The sequence below is a fragment of the Lissotriton helveticus genome, chromosome 9 (assembly GCF_964261635.1).
Source record: "Lissotriton helveticus chromosome 9, aLisHel1.1, whole genome shotgun sequence".
In the NCBI taxonomy this organism is placed as follows: Eukaryota; Metazoa; Chordata; class Amphibia; order Caudata; family Salamandridae; genus Lissotriton; species Lissotriton helveticus.
Window position 1 is genome coordinate 124,906,370 of NC_136070.1, and position 17,763 is coordinate 124,924,132.

At 42.8% G+C, this 17,763-nt stretch overlaps 1 protein-coding gene across 5 annotated transcripts in view; it reads right to left on the bottom strand.

The window, feature by feature from the left end:
- Positions 1–17,763, bottom strand: part of SLC8A3 (solute carrier family 8 member A3) — a 501,924-nt gene that overhangs the window by 149,802 nt on the left and 334,359 nt on the right. For 3 of the 5 annotated variants that reach the window (XM_078659609.1, XM_078659607.1, XM_078659611.1), the window contains one exon: positions 11,504–11,610. The exons of the other annotated variants lie outside the window; for them this stretch is intronic. In XM_078659609.1, coding sequence (XP_078515735.1) covers positions 11,504–11,610 — 107 coding nt within the window. Of the gene's footprint in view, positions 1–11,503; positions 11,611–17,763 lie in introns of those variants that run through there. 5 annotated transcript variants of the gene reach the window in all.

Below are 17,763 nucleotides of genomic sequence, written 5' to 3' on the forward strand. Positions count from 1 at the left end.
ACATTCATGCTCCCCAGACCTCCCCGCCTCAGCAAGTTAAAACACATGTTTCTTTCAGAATTGCAATTCCCCGACTTTGGTACAACGATAACAGCACATGAAGAGCACAATCTTCGTTTGGAAATACTGAACTTTGCTATCGAAGCTGCAGGTACAAACTTGATAGTAGATTGTTAAAGGACTTTGTAAATAAAGCGAGCAGAAACAAAGAAGATTACCTAGCGCCCAGGAAGCAGAGAATATTAGGGAACTTCCCTTGAGTTGATGGAGAAGGGCTAGGGTTGTCTTTATTGAACAGTTAAAGGACTTTTGCGAAGAAGGTTGTCAGCTTCCAGTTGTGTGGATTCTAAAGACAAAAGGATTAAAAAGAGACTGTAAAGGAACGAGAGGAAAAGAACTTTTTGCTAAGATAAGAGAGAGCCATATTGTCTGACGAAATGGAAGCCGGCACCCAGAACCGCAGAGCTAAATGTATAATAGGTACACTAATAGTAGGAGTGATAATATTAATAGCTTTAGTGGTAACAATTTCTTATGTAAAGGGACATGAGGAAGAGGCGAAGGTAACTGATGTGAAATCTGTAGAAACGCTTACACCCACTGTTGCTGGTGAGAAAAGGGAAAACACTCAAAAGAAAGCGTTATTAGCTGCAGAAGCCCGCAGGTTACACGTAGATGAGTCCCAAGGAGACTTTAGGTCAAATGCTTATGCTAAACTCTTATATGAATACGTGGATGCCATGGAGGTTAAGGACTGTTACGTCTGCATGCAGTTGCCGGCGTCTGTAGATGAAGGCATTAGATATCATCACCTCCCGCTGACATATGGCATTACATGTAGCTTATTGCTTAGTATATTTTATGAGAGAGATAGTTTTGAATACTATTTCTCCAATTATGATTCAGTGTTGCCAGAAGTCCCAAATTATAAGCAGATGAACAAATGGGACTACTGGAAGAGTGAAGACAGATTGGCCAAATTCTTCATTCCTTGGATTACCTTAGATACTTCACATGCCCGTAGAAATAACCTGACATGCAAGGTGTCAGAAGTCGAGAAGAAGTTCATAGGGCAGGTGGATGATCGTTACAGGAGACAAAAGATTTTGAAAAAATCAGGACAATGGAAAACAGATTGGACCGAGGAAGAGAAGGCACACAAGAGAAAGGGTAGTAGTGGTCCAATAGCTTTAGATAAGACGCAGAGAGGAAAGCTATGTCTTCACCGAGCCAAAACGTATTATGAAAATGTATACGTGGGAGAAGTCGACTGTGAACATGCTTTCAATATAGAGTACTATACTAAGGATTTCCTGAAGGGAATGCAAGTGATTCCAAATGTGTATTTTGTATGTGGAAGAAATGCTTACGTGAGACTACCTGACAACTGGTATGGATCATGTTACCTAGCAATTGTCTTCCCCAAAATATATCATGCACAAGACTTAGTGATCATCGAGGGCAAGACATCATCGAGGGGAAGGAGAGATGTAGGAGATGCAGAAATGGTTGGAGATGTCTTTGGAGCTATGTTCCCTCTTTTGGGAGTAATCCTTAATGATGTTAAAATTAGACGACTGGCAACAGTTGTCGACAGGTTGTCTGCCAGCACTGCTCAGTCCTTAATGCTGGTAGAAGGAGAGATGCAATCGATAAGGGCTATGGTTCTTCAGAACCGTCTTGCGTTAGATGTCCTACTAGCAAAAGAGGGCGGAGTCTGTAAGGCTTTGAAGGTCCAGGAATGTTGTACTTACATTCCAGACAATTCAAAGCCCCTTGAGAAAGTTATTAGGAACATAACTAATATTCACAAGGAGATCGAAGACTTGAGTAGAGAAAATGTCTGGGAAAAGGTGGGCCACGGAAAGAGTGAAGTTGGAGGGTGGATTTCCACCTTAGGCAAAAGCTTTGTGTGGTATATACTAAAACCTATCATCATAATATTGATCTGTGGGATCATATTGTGGGGATTGGTGAGGGTATTCAAATGGTACAGAGCAAGAAGGTCAGAAAGAGCCCAAAGAGCGCAGCTGCAGAGATTGGCTGCCATACAAGATAATCAGTACAGGAGTCTGAGGGCTCTGGAAGCGCAGAGACAAATTATGCCAGCAATAACTGCAGTTTAAATGTTAGTGATGACCCCGAGAGGTCATCAAAGGGGGGAACTGAGAGAGCGCAAACTGATCTAAATGTATGAGTGCATCACACTTATCTGTAGTAAGCACAAATCATGAGGAGAAATGCCATGAGTGCTAGTAGTATCTGCAATTATATTCTGAATGTATAGCTAATGTAGAGATTTAAGTAGAAGTGGAACTAATACAGAAATGTGTGGCACTATATGATTTTATTAGATGTGATTATTCCTGAATCCATGTCGTGTAGCTGCTAAAATGTAAGATGGCATGTGGTTAAACGCAGAATGTGGTAGGCCTCAGGGCCAAAGCTAGAAGGTGTTTCTTTTCACGACATAGATTGCAATAATGTTTTGGCCATTGCATTAATGGGCCATGATTTATAGATGTGTTTACTGAATAATAGAATAAGAGTATTAACATGCTTTAATTAATGAAGAAGTTGAATGCTATAATCATTATGAGAAATATTGTAGGCCTGAATTGTTTTAACATTGATTTACACGTACATGTCTGGGCTGAGAAATGTTGCAAACCTTTTTGGAAGTCTATGAGAGTTGGGTTCTTGGCTGCAGATGTCTGTCTGCAAGAGAAAGGGAGGATCCGATTATAAATAATATGAATAGAGGTCTGTTCAGTAGACGGCCCAGACATGGAGGAGGGTTCTGGAATGTTTAAGGGGTATCAGCGGGCCGGAGAAGAGTCTGAGAAGCAAGGTCAACTCCAACGTATGAGGCCCAATACAAAGCAGCATGGAAAAAGCCAGAAGCTACACCACGTGAGAGGCGTCTCATGAGGGGCGTCTCAAATGTTGTTGACTGTTTTGTATTAGGGACAGCACCCCTGGGTGGAGTTAGAGCAGATTCCTGAGGACCCTTTAGAGAGCGGATGGGTAGGCAGAGAGGGGTCATGACTGGAGAACTATAGGTTTTCACCAAGAGACTTAGAGTGAGTGACTTCCCTTGGGGGTCATTCACTGCTGACACCTTTGTTAGGTTGGGATTTGGTTAAGTAGGGATACCATCTAGAGCAGGGTAGGGACAGCCTAACCTGTGTGTTTTCCTCCAACTTAAATGAAGGAGAGATATGCGTCAATGCTGATAGCTTTATTATTCTTAGAACTTGTGTTAGTAATTTCCGTTGCTCGTCTGAGGGCTTTCAGAGAGCACATGTATGTAGTTGGACCTGTGTATCTCGTGAATCTCATTCTGAGATGCCTGTATTTGCAGCTTATCATATCTTTACAATAAACTTTTGAAAGCTAGAAGTTGTTTGTGATCTTTAGGAGCGGGGTCCTTTATTGGGTGAACTAACTTGGGGAGAAAGGCACTTTCTTCCTCAAAGACAGGCAACAAAGGTTCAGTCGACCAGATCGGGGTTTGGATCAATAGTGATAAGGTATCGATCAAAATCTCGCCCTTCCACTGCTACAGTGCAAAAATCAAGTTGCAGTTTATTACCACAACAGAGCGAATTTACCATTGATAAACGCTGTTTACTGTCTCACCTGTCTCACAGATTACTTAACGTATGGAAACAATTACCTAATGCCACAGAGCCTTTTCAGTGTGAATTTACCTCATGGCACAATTTTATCACCTTGATTCCTGTTTTGGTTAAATATCTTATTTAAACCAATAAGCATTAAATGAAAAAAAAATATGCAATGGAATACATCATATATGTAGATACGCAGAATGTAAAGTAATTTTTATTAGCATTGTTGAGGGATTGGGAAGTCATAATAACCCACCTCGCGGTGCAGATGAGTTTATGGGTGTGTGCGTGAGTGTGTGACCGAGGCGCATATATATTATGTGTGTGTGCACTATCACAGTCTAGCCCAGTTCATCAAAGTTACCACCAAATGGCTTCACGTGTTGAACATGTTTTCTCTGAAATGTTTACAAATGGTCCTCACCTTCCTCTTCTGTAGCAGTTATTAACCAAGAAAAGTGATGGAGGTCAGCATAATAACTAGGCCCACTCTTTAAACACATTGCAATCAGTACATATGCTTTTCGTGCATGTGGAGGGATGACCAACCCAATGTGTGAATTCGGCAGCAGCCCAAGGGTCTCACCAGTACAGCCCACATAGGTACGGAGCAAAGTAAAGCAAATGTTTTCAGAATGAAAACCAGGCACTCCAATTATTTGCACGTACATTTATGTATATTAGTCCCTAAAGCAAGGAAACACAATGATGAGGAGAGATACCTCCTATTAAAGCAAATGTTTGTTTGTTGTGCAACAGAAGAGGAGAGGGGGTAGGGTGAGACCATAATCTTGCAGGCAGATTTCCCACCACACATAAAGCTCTTCTCAGCACCGTTACTTTACATTGCAACGTTCCTTTTTGCTCCTCAGATTTTCTGCAGGTCACTAACAGACTTGACTGCTCTGCCACATTAAGTGCCAGGAAAAAAGACCTGTGTGTTCCTGCCAGAACAGCCAGCCCCTTGCCCCAAACGTGGGGCTAGTGAACATCTGGCCAAACATTATTTCGCCTCATCACCCCTGCACCCATCTGCCCCATCACCAGATGAACTACTCAAGAGTCCTGTGCCTCAAATTCATACAAGCCCTCAAATATAGCCATGTTACATCATAGGAAGGTCTAGTAAAAATCCTGTGGTACCCAGACCTGGTGGACCACAGATGGCCCAACAAAAAGTTCTTCAGATCCCTTCGTCCTGTACCCATTTTAGATGAGTGAAGCTCAATGAACTAGTGTTCATGCTCGGAGTGGTTTCTCATTCCTATAAAAGGTCCAGCGTACACACAGAACGGTGGAGCTGGGATAAAGACCAGCAGAGTACTGCCAGTGCCACTGTTGGCTACAGAGCTCATCTCTCTGTTACAGTTGATCTAAATGCACTTCCCCTTGTTAGCCCTCTGTGTCAGTGAGGGAATTGTGGCAGACTGCAGCAGCACTTTCACAGATACAGGAGTTGAGTGCCAATATCCAAGGAGCCCTGTAGACCTGTTCCATTGGAGTCCAAGTCAAGACTTGCCTCACACCAAGGACAGTGGACAATTAGCGCACAGGCACCACCATGAAAAAGAATCCCCTGGGCCGGAGCAGACCCCATCAAGTTATGAAACCTCTGGTGGAGACGGCATTGTCGGATCTGGTGGGAGAGGCTATTAACTGATGAGTTACACATCCGACTTACTACTGGTGTTGTGGCTGGGACACTACTGGCTGGCTTGTGCCTGAGTGGACTACTGGCGGATGAGAGCACCGCTAGCTCACAAGAGGCTATTGGCTAATGGGGGAATACTTGCTGATGAGATGAATACAGTTAAATAGTGGTCTACTTATTGACCAGGGCTACTGGTAATAAAGGGGCGGCTCGCTAATGGTGGAGTGCTGGCTGATATGGGGCATTTTGACTAATGAGACGACTAATGGTGAATGATGAAGCTAATTACTAATTAAGTGACTTGGCTGATGGGGTGTCTTGAAAATGGGGGACTAGTGGCTGACAGGGGTCTCATAGGGTGACTACTGGTTAATGAGGAGGCTTCCGCGTAATGGGGAATTACTGACGGATGAGGGGCTCGCCTCTTGCTAATATGGGACTACTGGCTGACTAATAGTCTGCGGGGCCTCTGGCTCAGGGCAGCCAGTGACTGCTGAAGTGGGTGCTGGCTAATGGGCGATTACTGGTGGATTACAGGCTACCGACTACTGAGAAGACTACTAGTGGATAATGCAAGCACTACTGGGGACTACCGCGTGATTAGAAGAGAATAATGGAGTCTGTAGTTCATACACTGTGGGGTCTTTTCTCAGTACTTGTATAGTAGGCCGTTTAGTGTGGGCTGGAAATATTGAAGCCAGAATATCAGTGGGTTAACAATATCGTGCCCAGTATATCGATGGACTAAATATCAAAAGGTTAAGTGTGTATACATTTCTATACCTAACTCCACATATACATACATTGGTGATATATCCTCAAGGTACGCAAATGTGGAGTTCATAACAGTAAATCCATAGCTATCTCTGAGCACTTACCTCTTTGATATTTTGTCCCTGTCAATATTCTGGTTTAGTCTAGATATGTCCTACCACAAGCAGCCTTTTTGGGCATTTCCCTAACTAATTCTCATAACAAACGAGCCTCATACAACCCACAGAGAGTTGCTGCATCCGCCCAGGTCAGACCACCTGCCAATGTCCACAGGTAATCATGTCAGCACACTGAGGAAAGACGTATAGGCCAAGAACTCATGCTATTTTCAAAGGGATAAGGTCATCGCTGTCATTTAGCAAACAACTGTGACAAAGGTCACTGGGTATCAAAGCCACTTTGGTATCTCCTGTGATTGGTATATATTATTGATTATGCAGATTAGTGGAAAAAATGCTTGAAAGAGAAATGTGCCCTTGCAGCCAACCGGGAGGAATGTATTACCAGGTGCAATGCCACATCTCTTACAATGCTGGAAAGGTGAGTGACTTAGAGGGTTGCAATGCAAACAATTCTGTCTGAGCTCAGGCAAACAGCTAATATACGCAGGAAAAAGGTTCCTCTCCATAGCTAATATTTTTTCGATATCAGCAATCCCGTTAGTAAATAGAAATATGATGGGAAGGCAACATATGTAGTGAGAACAGTTCCACTCAACTCATGATACTGTAGAAGAAAAAGTTAAGCAGAAATTGGACCATAATCCTCGAAAACGAAATACTTTAAGTCATCAAAAATCTGTCCAGCCTCACATGACGTAGAGGTACATTTTTCTGCCAGAACCTACATCATAACAAGAACACTCAACACCCTTTTCACCGCCTCTCCTCTCTCCTTCACTATTCACTCCTTCCAAGTAGACCCTTAACCTCACCTATGAATCTGATCCCTATTCTCCAGCCGGTCAACTTATCCTGTGTTCCTACAACCTCTTTAAAGGCCAAACTAACAAAATGTCATACTCTAGTGTCCAGGGTTCTGTCAAATCTGTTTTGCCTCTTCAATCACTCTCTGCCTCCCTCCTGACCCCAATGCTTCAAGTCTGTATGCATCTGAGGCAGACAGGTCACCTTTAACCCACATCTACATATCAACCAGTTTCTCAATTTCCCATTTCATGCAATGTCTACAAAAAAAATTATAATCTCTGCAGTATTTGGTACTGATGATGAAACTACCCTGATCATGGATGTTGCCTTTCTGACTTGCGGGATTGTGGGGTGGTGGGGGAAGTACAGGGAAGGTAGGGGTGTTATTAGCATAATTATTTTTCTGTCTCACTACTTGCTTTTATTTGGTCTTTTGGTGTTCCTCGCTTTTACCTCAACCCCCCTGCCTGTCAGTTCAGATCATTTCAGCTGCTTGGACCTTTTCTCTGGAGGGCCCTCCCTAATCACCTTGAAATGATCTCAAAAGTCCCTAATCCCCACCTGCTGCCCCCAGGAGGCTGGTCATCTGACAACCTCAGGCACTTCACCAGTTATCCCTATGTCCCTCATGAATGCCCTGACCAGGCCCGACTTGACAGCCTCCATACTGAACATGGAAAAGGTTTTATGGTTGTATGTTTTGTATTATGAGTTTATGTTTCAACCCTAATTTGCCATCATCTCTTCTCCGTGTAATCACCCTATCTGAAATACCATGTTTATATACTGTCCAGATTCTCTATACAAAACTTGTTAGAATTGCTTCTATATCTCAATAAATGCAAATAGCACATGCAATGTAAGTTTTCGGTGCACTAGCAAAGCATCTAGAAAGCCTTCATTGTTCAGGCAGGGGCATGCTTATTCTTAGGACTGACAGGGATGCGCTCAGAGGCTACCTGACCGAAGAGGAATGCTTTAAACTGTCCTTTCAATACTTTCCTTATGTCAAATGAAGGATCAGTTTCAAACACCATAGACATAAAGGATAGACTACCATGTCTATGGAATATGAAGACAGGCTACACATACAGTAGTCTCCTCTGCAGTTTAGTATTAGGGGAAGAAGCACATCCTTGTGTAAAACAGCTAAAAGGCAGAAAATAAAGAAAATGCTAGAAGGCAAAAAATAAAGAAAATGGCAATCACTAGTCTCGCGCATAATGCGAGTGTCACGTGCTCGAGTTAGGCCCATAGGAATTAGCACCATTTTTACATGCACATTGTCCTTTCCTAAAGTTGCTTTCTCTTTGCCACATCGACCTTTGGCACACATTTAAATTTGTGACTCTTACGCTAGTTTCTTGGAAACTCTGGCCTTGCTGACACGAGACACTTTATGAGCACACTATCATACTGCCTTGACATTAGACATGGCCCTCATGTGCATGACACAAGTGTGCTTTATTAATACATCCATGTGGCGATACAGCTATCTGTGAAATACAAACAATGGCAAGCTGATACCAATCCCGGCCCGAAGCAAGGATACCATTTTCTATTTATAACCTTTTGTTTCCTAACATAGTCAGAGGAGTCACTTCTGCTGACTTCGAGGGGACCCTCATGCCGATGTTTTCGCCTAGCAGCTGACCGACATCTCCGTCATGGGTGTCCAGCTCATGACCAAGACGGGGTCTTACACTCTTACCCATCAGGTAAATGGGGTTAGATCATCCAGAAGAGGGCTTCTTGGAAAAACATACATCTGCATCCTGGACAAGGGTTTCATATTTTAGGAGTGTGCTACACTGTTGTACTATGGTATACGTATACATATATAAGTTATGTAAACAAAATGGTCGAGCTATTCATTTTGTTCACCGTTCTGACATTCAGTATAACTGCTGTCTGCTTCTGTTCATTAATAATCGCAGCTCACATTTTCTATGCAAGAATCACTACGGTTCAATAAATATTGAAATCTCCCCTCTGTGTATTCTTTGTATATTTTTCTAAGCAAAAGAAAGCACGAGCGACTGAGCGAAAAGTTGGATGTCTGTCACCACGGTTCCTGAGGGAACAGAGTTGTCACGTTCAGTGGTTGCTAGAACTGTTCGCTCCCTGTTTCGGTTTGAGGGGGATAATGATGGCACTGCGAGCTAGCTGGTCCAAAGGACAACATATCCTGCGGGGTGCATCCTAAGTTTATGTTGACCCCAAACTGATTGGTGGAAACTATACGACACTAGCTATGCCAATGTGTGTTGATTGTTGTTTTTAAGCCCATGAGCTCAAAAATATAGGGATTGCGGTGATGCTCGTTAAGAGAACTAAAATGATGAATTATGATAATCCTACAGCAACAGAGGACAGAATACCAAGGGACAGATGTACTGTTTAGTGGCTGGGGTACTCTGTCAAAAATGTGATTGGTTTCCATCTGCCATATCCACAGTCCCCACAATATTTAGAGTCAGGGAAAATGCTATGTTTCTGACAGAGAACCCTTTGCTGCGTCTTCCAGTGAAAATCTTTAGCCAATGTCCAGTCGGACATCGGGCTGTCAGTCAAAAGTACCTCAAGCCATCCTCCCTTTATAGGGTGGACATTTCCACAACGTTTTTCTTGCTCAAAGAAACAATGTGGACGTCCTCACAGTCCCGTATCCAAAGAAAAAACTCCCATCTATTGTTCAAGTCAGTCCCAAATCATGCTGCATTCAGCTTTGACCAAATCCAGCCATACCATGTGGCCAGTGGGATAAGACACATTTGTGAAGGGAACATAAGACACCTCCAGACTTGAACCCCGGCCTGAATGGCTCAACCCACCTAGACGTCCAGGTCAAACCAGAGACGTGGCAACTTTAACCAGTGCATTCAAAGGCTTTCTCTGGTGCAAGTTCCTGCAAGTTCCAGGCGACAAGTTACCGCATATGTCTTTCTACACTTTGGAGAATGGGGGCTAAGTTGCTCAAACTAGGCTGGTTGGTGCAAACACAGTGATCAGTCCAAGTTTGCCCTTTGTGTGTCATTTTGCCCTTTGATTGCATGCTGCTTTTTTACTTCCGTTTTGGTGGTGCTAAATTGCTCTGCGACAAGTGTTTTTTGTCCTCCAATGAAGCAGAAATGCTTTTCGAATCAAGGCAACGCTGTGCGAAATTAATGGGTTGAATCTCGCACGACATTGCCATAACTTGGAAAAAAAACCACTTCCACTTCACGGGAGGACAAAAATAACATCTCACACAGAGCAATTTAGCACTGAAAATACTGAGGATAAAAGAAGCCCGTAATCAAGGGCAAAACTACACACACTGGGCAAATCAGCAGAGATCACCGCCTAAATACCTACCAGTGCAGTTTACATAAGCCGAGTGTCTAGCAGAAAATCAAGGGAAGTTCTATTAAAACTATTCTATGTGTGAGAACTGCAGATCCCGTTGGACACAAATAACAAGTAATAAGATGCAACTAAAATGGAATTTGCTTTCACTCATTTAATTGTATATTCACTAACTCAGCAGCTGAGCAAAGTAGTAGCCATTGGGCAACTTGAAATTGCACCAGGCTTACAAATAAATACCACCTCTACCAAATGATAGGTAACCAGGGTTCCCTTACCAGGGATGGAGCAAAAAAGAGTTGTGGAGCATAGAGTGCCCATGTGCACGTTCTCGGTATCTACAGATCCGCTACCATGAACGATAGTCAAATTTTTTTCCCTACGCAACTGACTACTTTATGTTGCCAGTTCTTGTAATCATGGGCAGCAGAGACCCCTATGAATTAATAGGGACTCCCTCAATCCCTATTCAAGGCAGGTTTCTGGGTCCTTCTCCTACCTCGCCGCCAAGACCTGGAACGCTCTCCCCACCAGCCTACGGCAGACTCTGGACCTGCTGGCCTTCAGAAGACTCCTCAAGACCTGGCTCTTCGATCAGTAGCGGCCCCCCCTGCCCCCCAGCGCCTTGAGACCCTCACGGGTATGCAGCGCGCTTTATAAATGCAGTGATTGATTGATTGATTGATTGATTGGGTAGTTGTATGTTCAGCTCTATTTCAAAATGCCACCAGAACCAGTCAGAGGTCCCTTTAAAACAATGCGAGGGCAGATTTGTTCTTGTTACACACCTCGCCAAATTGCTTATTGATTAGGAGAAAGTAATCAGTGAGCTGCTCTAATTATCTGTTGACTGTGAAAGTATACTCTGATAAATTATTGCAGATATTGGAAAGTCCCCCCTAAATTACTACTCATAACTCAGGCAGTCCACCCTCCCGCATGCAAACCACCCCCAGCGCAGAAGCAATCAGTTATCTTCAGTCTCTTTTCACAAGACCACAGGAGCAATGAGGCAAGATTGAACATTCAAAGCAGTGTTAATATGGCAGTCGAAGAAGCAAAGCAAATTATAAGGTAGGAAAAAACGAGGAGGAAAGGAAAGAGGAAGTAAGGAGCGAGGGAGAAAAGAAGAGAGTGTTAGCATTAGTCCGGAGCAGCAGGTACTACACCTTTCTGAATACTCATATCCACCATGTGGGGTTCCATCAGCTCAATGAAGAAATTCTTGTTTTTCTCATACTCCTCGTCATCAATAATTTTGATCTGAACTGTTTTGCTGTGGATGGAAAAACAACGTGTCACATGGAGAGGGAAAGGAAGGATCAAAGACAAGGAAGGGCAGGGAGCAGGAGGAAGGAAAGGTCAAAGTTCACTCCCAAGACTCTATCCACGGCTAAGTTCATCCAAGTTCTCCAACTTAGGCCTGGTATGAATAAGTTATCCCATGCTACTTACTGGTTCATGCTAAACTCAGAAACCCAAACCAATACCTCTCTCCCTCACTCAATTTGCTTAACATCACCTGGGCTTGTTGGCAAATGGAGGTCTGGGAGAAAACTTCTCTGACCAGTTTTAAATGTCCATGGTGCTATATTAGGCAGGTGGAAGTTGTGTCGTCTAGGAGGAGCTACCCTAGCCAAGAAACAATGGCTGTTCAGTGCATTTATTTGATACCGATTATAAGGGTCTTCTTCTGTTTTATAGGACCCAGGCCAATGTATCAATAGGTTCTCAGAAGGGGGAGTGGGTGTTAGAGGCTTTTCTGTTGCCCTTTTAGTGGGGTTTTACATTGATTGTAATTACTTTAACGTCCAAATAAACTATGCATTAACACCAAATTGTTATCAAACATGTATTTGTATGTAGAAGATGGGTTGACTGGAAAATCATGCACCCTTCGTAATTTCCTGCTGCACTCACGCTCATACCTGGTGATGTCCCTCAGTTTCTTTGTCTAGAGTGACTTAAACTCACCTCTTCTGCATACCATCTAACCCTTAAAATGACAGTCTGTTCCCCACTACCACAGCCTGCACTCCCCCTATCACCCCAACTCTACTCTACTCCCACAGCCTCCACTCCTCTCCTCTCCACCCCATCACTTCTACTATCATGCCTACGTTCTTTTGACCTTACCAATGTGCACTCACACTACCATGTATATACCCTTCCTCCTCTAACAGATGTTACCATCATACTCATGCCTTCTGTACCCCACAGGTCCACTGAACATTTCTCCCTTACCTCCTCACCACACCTATCATAGTCTACACTTCCACGCTCACCCCTATTATCTACCCTACTCTAGAAATATCATCCTACACTCTTTTTCTCACAACATAGCCTACCCTCCCACTATCACCCCCTTGCCCTCTCTTCACTATAATGGTCTTTATCTCTGTCCTTTTGTAGCCTACTCCAAAGTAACTACCTTTTGCTATCTCCTTCCACACTTCCCCGAAATTCTCTCATTCAGTCTTATTGTCCACTTGCACCCTAAATTATAGTGGACTCTGCCCTAGTGCCTTTTACCAAATATACCCACATTGGCTGTATATCTTAAACAGTCATTAAGTTGCTGTAAACTTAGGCCATATGTACAGAAAATAGGAATTGTGATTTCCTAATTGTGATTCTTTCTGAATCGCAATTAAAAAATAGCAATTCCTAATATACAAAATAAAGATTTCAAAAATATTCCTAATGGGTTTGCAAATAGACGTACCTCATAAATATTAACGAGGTAGGTCACACTTTGCGACCCATTAGGAATCGCGGCCCTCATGAGGATGGTGGCCTGCTGAGACAAGCAGATCACCAGGTCTGTGATTGCTTTTTAATAAAGCAATCTCTTATTTGTTTTAATTAAGCTTGTTTTCCTTAAAAGAACACGGGATGCGTTTAAAATAAAAATGAAACTTTTAAATGAAATTTTTTAAGGTAGATGGTGGCTCTCTTAAAAAATATGCATTTCAACATTCACAAAGGGGTTAGGGGTTCCCTGGGGACTCCTTCCCATATGCAAATTCATGTTTACGACCTCCTTTGATGTGTTGGTAAAAATTAGTGTTTTGCAATTGTAATTCGGTCACAAAACATTCATACACACCACCCCGATTCTGTATGTGGAATGGACTCCCTGAACATGCCACGTCCAAATACTGAATCAAAAACATAAATTGCAATTTGGTAACGTGTTACTGAATCACAATTTGTGATTGATTGGTACATATGTAAAATAATTTTTGAGGTCAGAAAACAGCCAAATTGTTTCCAACAGCAAAAATGATTTGTACATATGGCCCTATGATCTGTATTTTTGTGAGACAGCAGCACCCTTCTGTCAACTGTACAGGTCTGAGTGGACATTATTCTTTATGTACCATAAATTATGATGATACTATTTACACTCTTTTTTCAAAGAAGAGGCAACAAATGGATTTTAAATGTTACTTCTGTTGTCTTTTAGTGACTAAACTTTGGCAACACAGCGTGAAGCCTGCAGTTTCAGTTCTTTTGGACAACTATTAAAAAAAGTATTTCAAATTAAGAAATTGATCATGTCTGCGGGCATGTCATAGTGAACCCTGCAGCGCGAGAGAGACTGGAAGCTTCTTGGGCATCGTGAATTTAGTGATCTGAAGGTGCAGGATGTAGTCTGTTTCTCCATTCATCCCATAGCCTTAAAGATCCATGACTCAGCCCGGTCATACATAACCCTACATCAATAATGGACGATGCAGCCTCAAGGAGCACCAGGCAGCCATCAGGCCACCTTTAATTCTGTGCCCTTGAAGCTGCAGGTAACCCTCCACCCCAAGATAAAGGAAGCAAAAGCAATTCGTTCACCATTGCCCCTATGCCCTTAAGGTATAGAAAGCAGGCTGTTCACATTTAACTGTATAGCCCCAAAAATACAGTAAGCCACTATATACATTTACCCTGGTATCCTTGAAGCCACTGATCAACTTTAACCCATTCCCTAAAAAAGACCCCAACTTTCTGTCTAAATCTTTGCCTCTTATTCTTGTTATTTTTATCTTACCTGGGAATACTTTGATTGACTAGGAAAATAAACTTTTAACGGGTTGTATGGATCGATTCCCCTGAATCAATTTAATTTTTAGATGAGGCAAACATTTCAAACCTATTCTAGTCATTCAAACAAGGCATTCATTGCTGCTGACTCTTCACCCACCATACTATGCACTGTGGATATCCAGACCCCCCCAGAGACAGACACTAGTAAATTAAAATTATGTTTGTGTTGCTCATTGTGTTCTTGGCCTCTTTAAGGTGAGATTCCTCCTCTATTTGGCTACCTCAACCTCTACCTAGGATTCCAAGTTGAACTCTAGCAGAATGAACTTCAAGTGCTTGCCCCGTTGCATTGGAGATGGGCGTGCGCTATAGCTCTGCAGTGACCTCATATAGCCTTCAGGGGAACCCTCCTCTGCTCTACCATTCCACCTAAATGGCCATGGCTGGACTGGCCAATCTTCCCCTCTGGTATTTCCCCATTAGGCTTCAGGCTAGGGGTCTGCTTTCAAAGCAGAGTGAGCTGCATTTGTCCGGCCATACTCCAGAGAATCTTTCTAGCTGGGCACTCCTGCAGAATGGATGGATGGATGGGTTTTTATATAGCGCAATATCACCGCCAGGTCTCAAAGCGCTTTGCATTGGGAACCCGTCCTGGTTTTTCCCTGTGAGATAGCCCCTACTGGGTATCCCCAAGGTGAAAGCCAGGCATCCCGCCGCGGGGGGCCGTAGTGGAGATTAAGCAAGCTATTGCCCAGAGTTGCAGAGTGTGAACCTGTGATTCGAGTAGGCACCGAAGCGAGAATTACCGAGTCCGTGGACATTTTGGGCTCAAGACCCTGCCGCGTCGGGAATTGAACCCTGGTCCCGGGTCTGATCTCAGCGTCCGGATCTGCCTCCTCTAACCAGTGAGCCACACTTCTCCACTATGGAGCTGGTTTGAATATTTTTGCCATGGCTGGGTTCTATTCCGACCCTGCCAACTGACTAAATGCCAATGTGGCAGCTGTGTTCCTTAGAGAGGCTACCAGAAGCCAGATAAATACAGCCATTCTGGAGCATCACAGAGTCGCATCTTCTTCCAAGCTTGTTTGTCTATGTCCCAGTTCATCCTATTCCACTGGGATGGAAGCTCACTTTAATATGTGCGGAGTGGCTATAAAGATGTGAAATCAGAGCCAGAATAAGTTTAAAATGTTGGCTCTCGCATCCTAGGCACATTGATGATGACTACAAGATGCATTAATTTGTTAACAATGTTCACTTGTTAAACAACAAAGTTCATATATGCTCCTACAGGAATTTAATTTATTTTACTCTTTGGTAACAGAAAACATGTAGACTAGATACAGAGAATCACAGACATCAATAAATGACCTTCTCATCCAGAAAGGACAGCCAAATGGTTTAAAATGGTTATCAGGATACAGGTTGGGCGCACCTACTGAAGTGGTATTAGTACGTCTACAACTGACTCTAGTTGCACCATAAAACAGTTTTTTGTTTTGTAAAGTCGGTATACTTTTAACTAGTAGGATTTCAGTGTTTCTTTTCTTGACATATAGTCTTCCGTTCCCACTGACCTATTTGGCATCACTGAATTCAGTTTAACTCATTGGTAACTGATCAAAAGGATTTTTTTTTCAACCACAGGACCCAAAGGTACCTTTGAAAGAGTAAATTGCATCTTAGGACAGAGCGCAAAACACACCAAGACATGCAGACAAAAAATATATAACAAAATTGCACACAAACAGAAGCAAAATCAATCTGCTAATACAAATGCATCTATATGGGTCTGTCCTTTGTCATGACGAATATCTTCCTCACCATCGTTTGTGCATAAGTATGAAAGAATTGGTGTATGAAGAATTTGAAATAGCACATTTCCTTCTGGGGATATTGATTTATTGTATGCCACTGACAAAGATCTATTCAGCAATATAAGTATCATGATTCACTAGTCCAATATCTTAAATCTTAAAATAATATTGTATAGACTTAATATATTTTTCAATATAGTTGGGTGTCGAGTCTTGGGGCAGGGCTTGAACAAAATATTCCCCCATTCGCTTAGAAAAATCAATATTAAATTTGGAAGATTTTTTAGATTTCTGATCTGATTCTAATGTACAATTGTGCAGGTTGAAATAGGTAGATCACCAAGTTTTTCATATTTCTCAATGTTACCTCGTTGATCAGCTATTAAGATTGGAATGAGGACTATTCTGTCCTTAATATTGACCACTTGACCTACAGACTGCAGAGTCAGACCCTAGATGGACGATATATATTTTACAACTATTAGTTTATAGTTTTCCTGTAGTAGTAATTTAGATCTGTACACCTAAAACCATTACACAAAAAATTAACAAGGTAGATTCGGTTTCACAAATCTTAGTGTTTCATGGCGATCATTAGTGCGGATGCTACGATGAAAATATTATTCTAATTAAAACATAGTCAGTCCTGGTCTAGAGTATTACAATATACCACATGTTAGACCTGTCGGCCTTAGGATGGTCTTCCCCCAAACCTTTTTGCTTTACTACTCTTATTTTGCTGAAATCTTTTCTGTTGGCCCTAGGACTGCACGCTTTATTACTGCTAATCAGTGCTAAAGTGCTTAAACTCCCTCTTTTAACCCCTTCGACGCTCATGACGAGCTGAGCTCGTCATGAGTTACGCCTCTCGTACACTCATGACGAGCTCAGCTCGTCATGTAACGCGGGTTTTTAAAAAATGCTGCGCACAGCGGGAAAACCGCTAGCGCGCATGCGGCTAAACATGGCAAAATTGGCATACACCCAATTGGCACATTTAATTTACATGTAAGTCAATCAATCAATCAACCAAACTTATATACAGCGCAGCTAATTACCTGTGAGAGTATCCAGGTGCTGAGGATATTGCTGCGTAGGCTCAGTCAAAAGCCAGGTCTTGAATCCTTTCCTGAATTCCAGCAGAGTGGGTGAGATATAGAGGTGTAAAAGGAGGTCGTTCCAGGACCTGGCCACAAGGTAGGAGAAGGAACAACCTCAGCGCTAGCTTCGACATATGCGAGGGCTGTGAGTGAGGTGAAGGGAGGTGAAGCCCAAGTTTCTGGAGTGTTGGTAGAAGTTCAGGTTGTGCTTGATGTATGCTGGTCCTTGGTTGTGCAGAGCCTTGTATGTGTGGATCAGTATCTTTCAGTGAGATCTCTTCTGAGTGGGGAGCAGTGAAGTTTTCTGAGGCGGGGGTGATGTGGGTAGCATGGGGAGATCGATGGTATGTCCCTAGTAAAGTGGTGCTACATGTACCAAGGGTCTGTAAGTTAAATGTTTCTAGTGGGCTGCACACCCTTAATTAGCCCTTTAAACATGTCTACAGCCTGCCATTACAGACTGTGAGT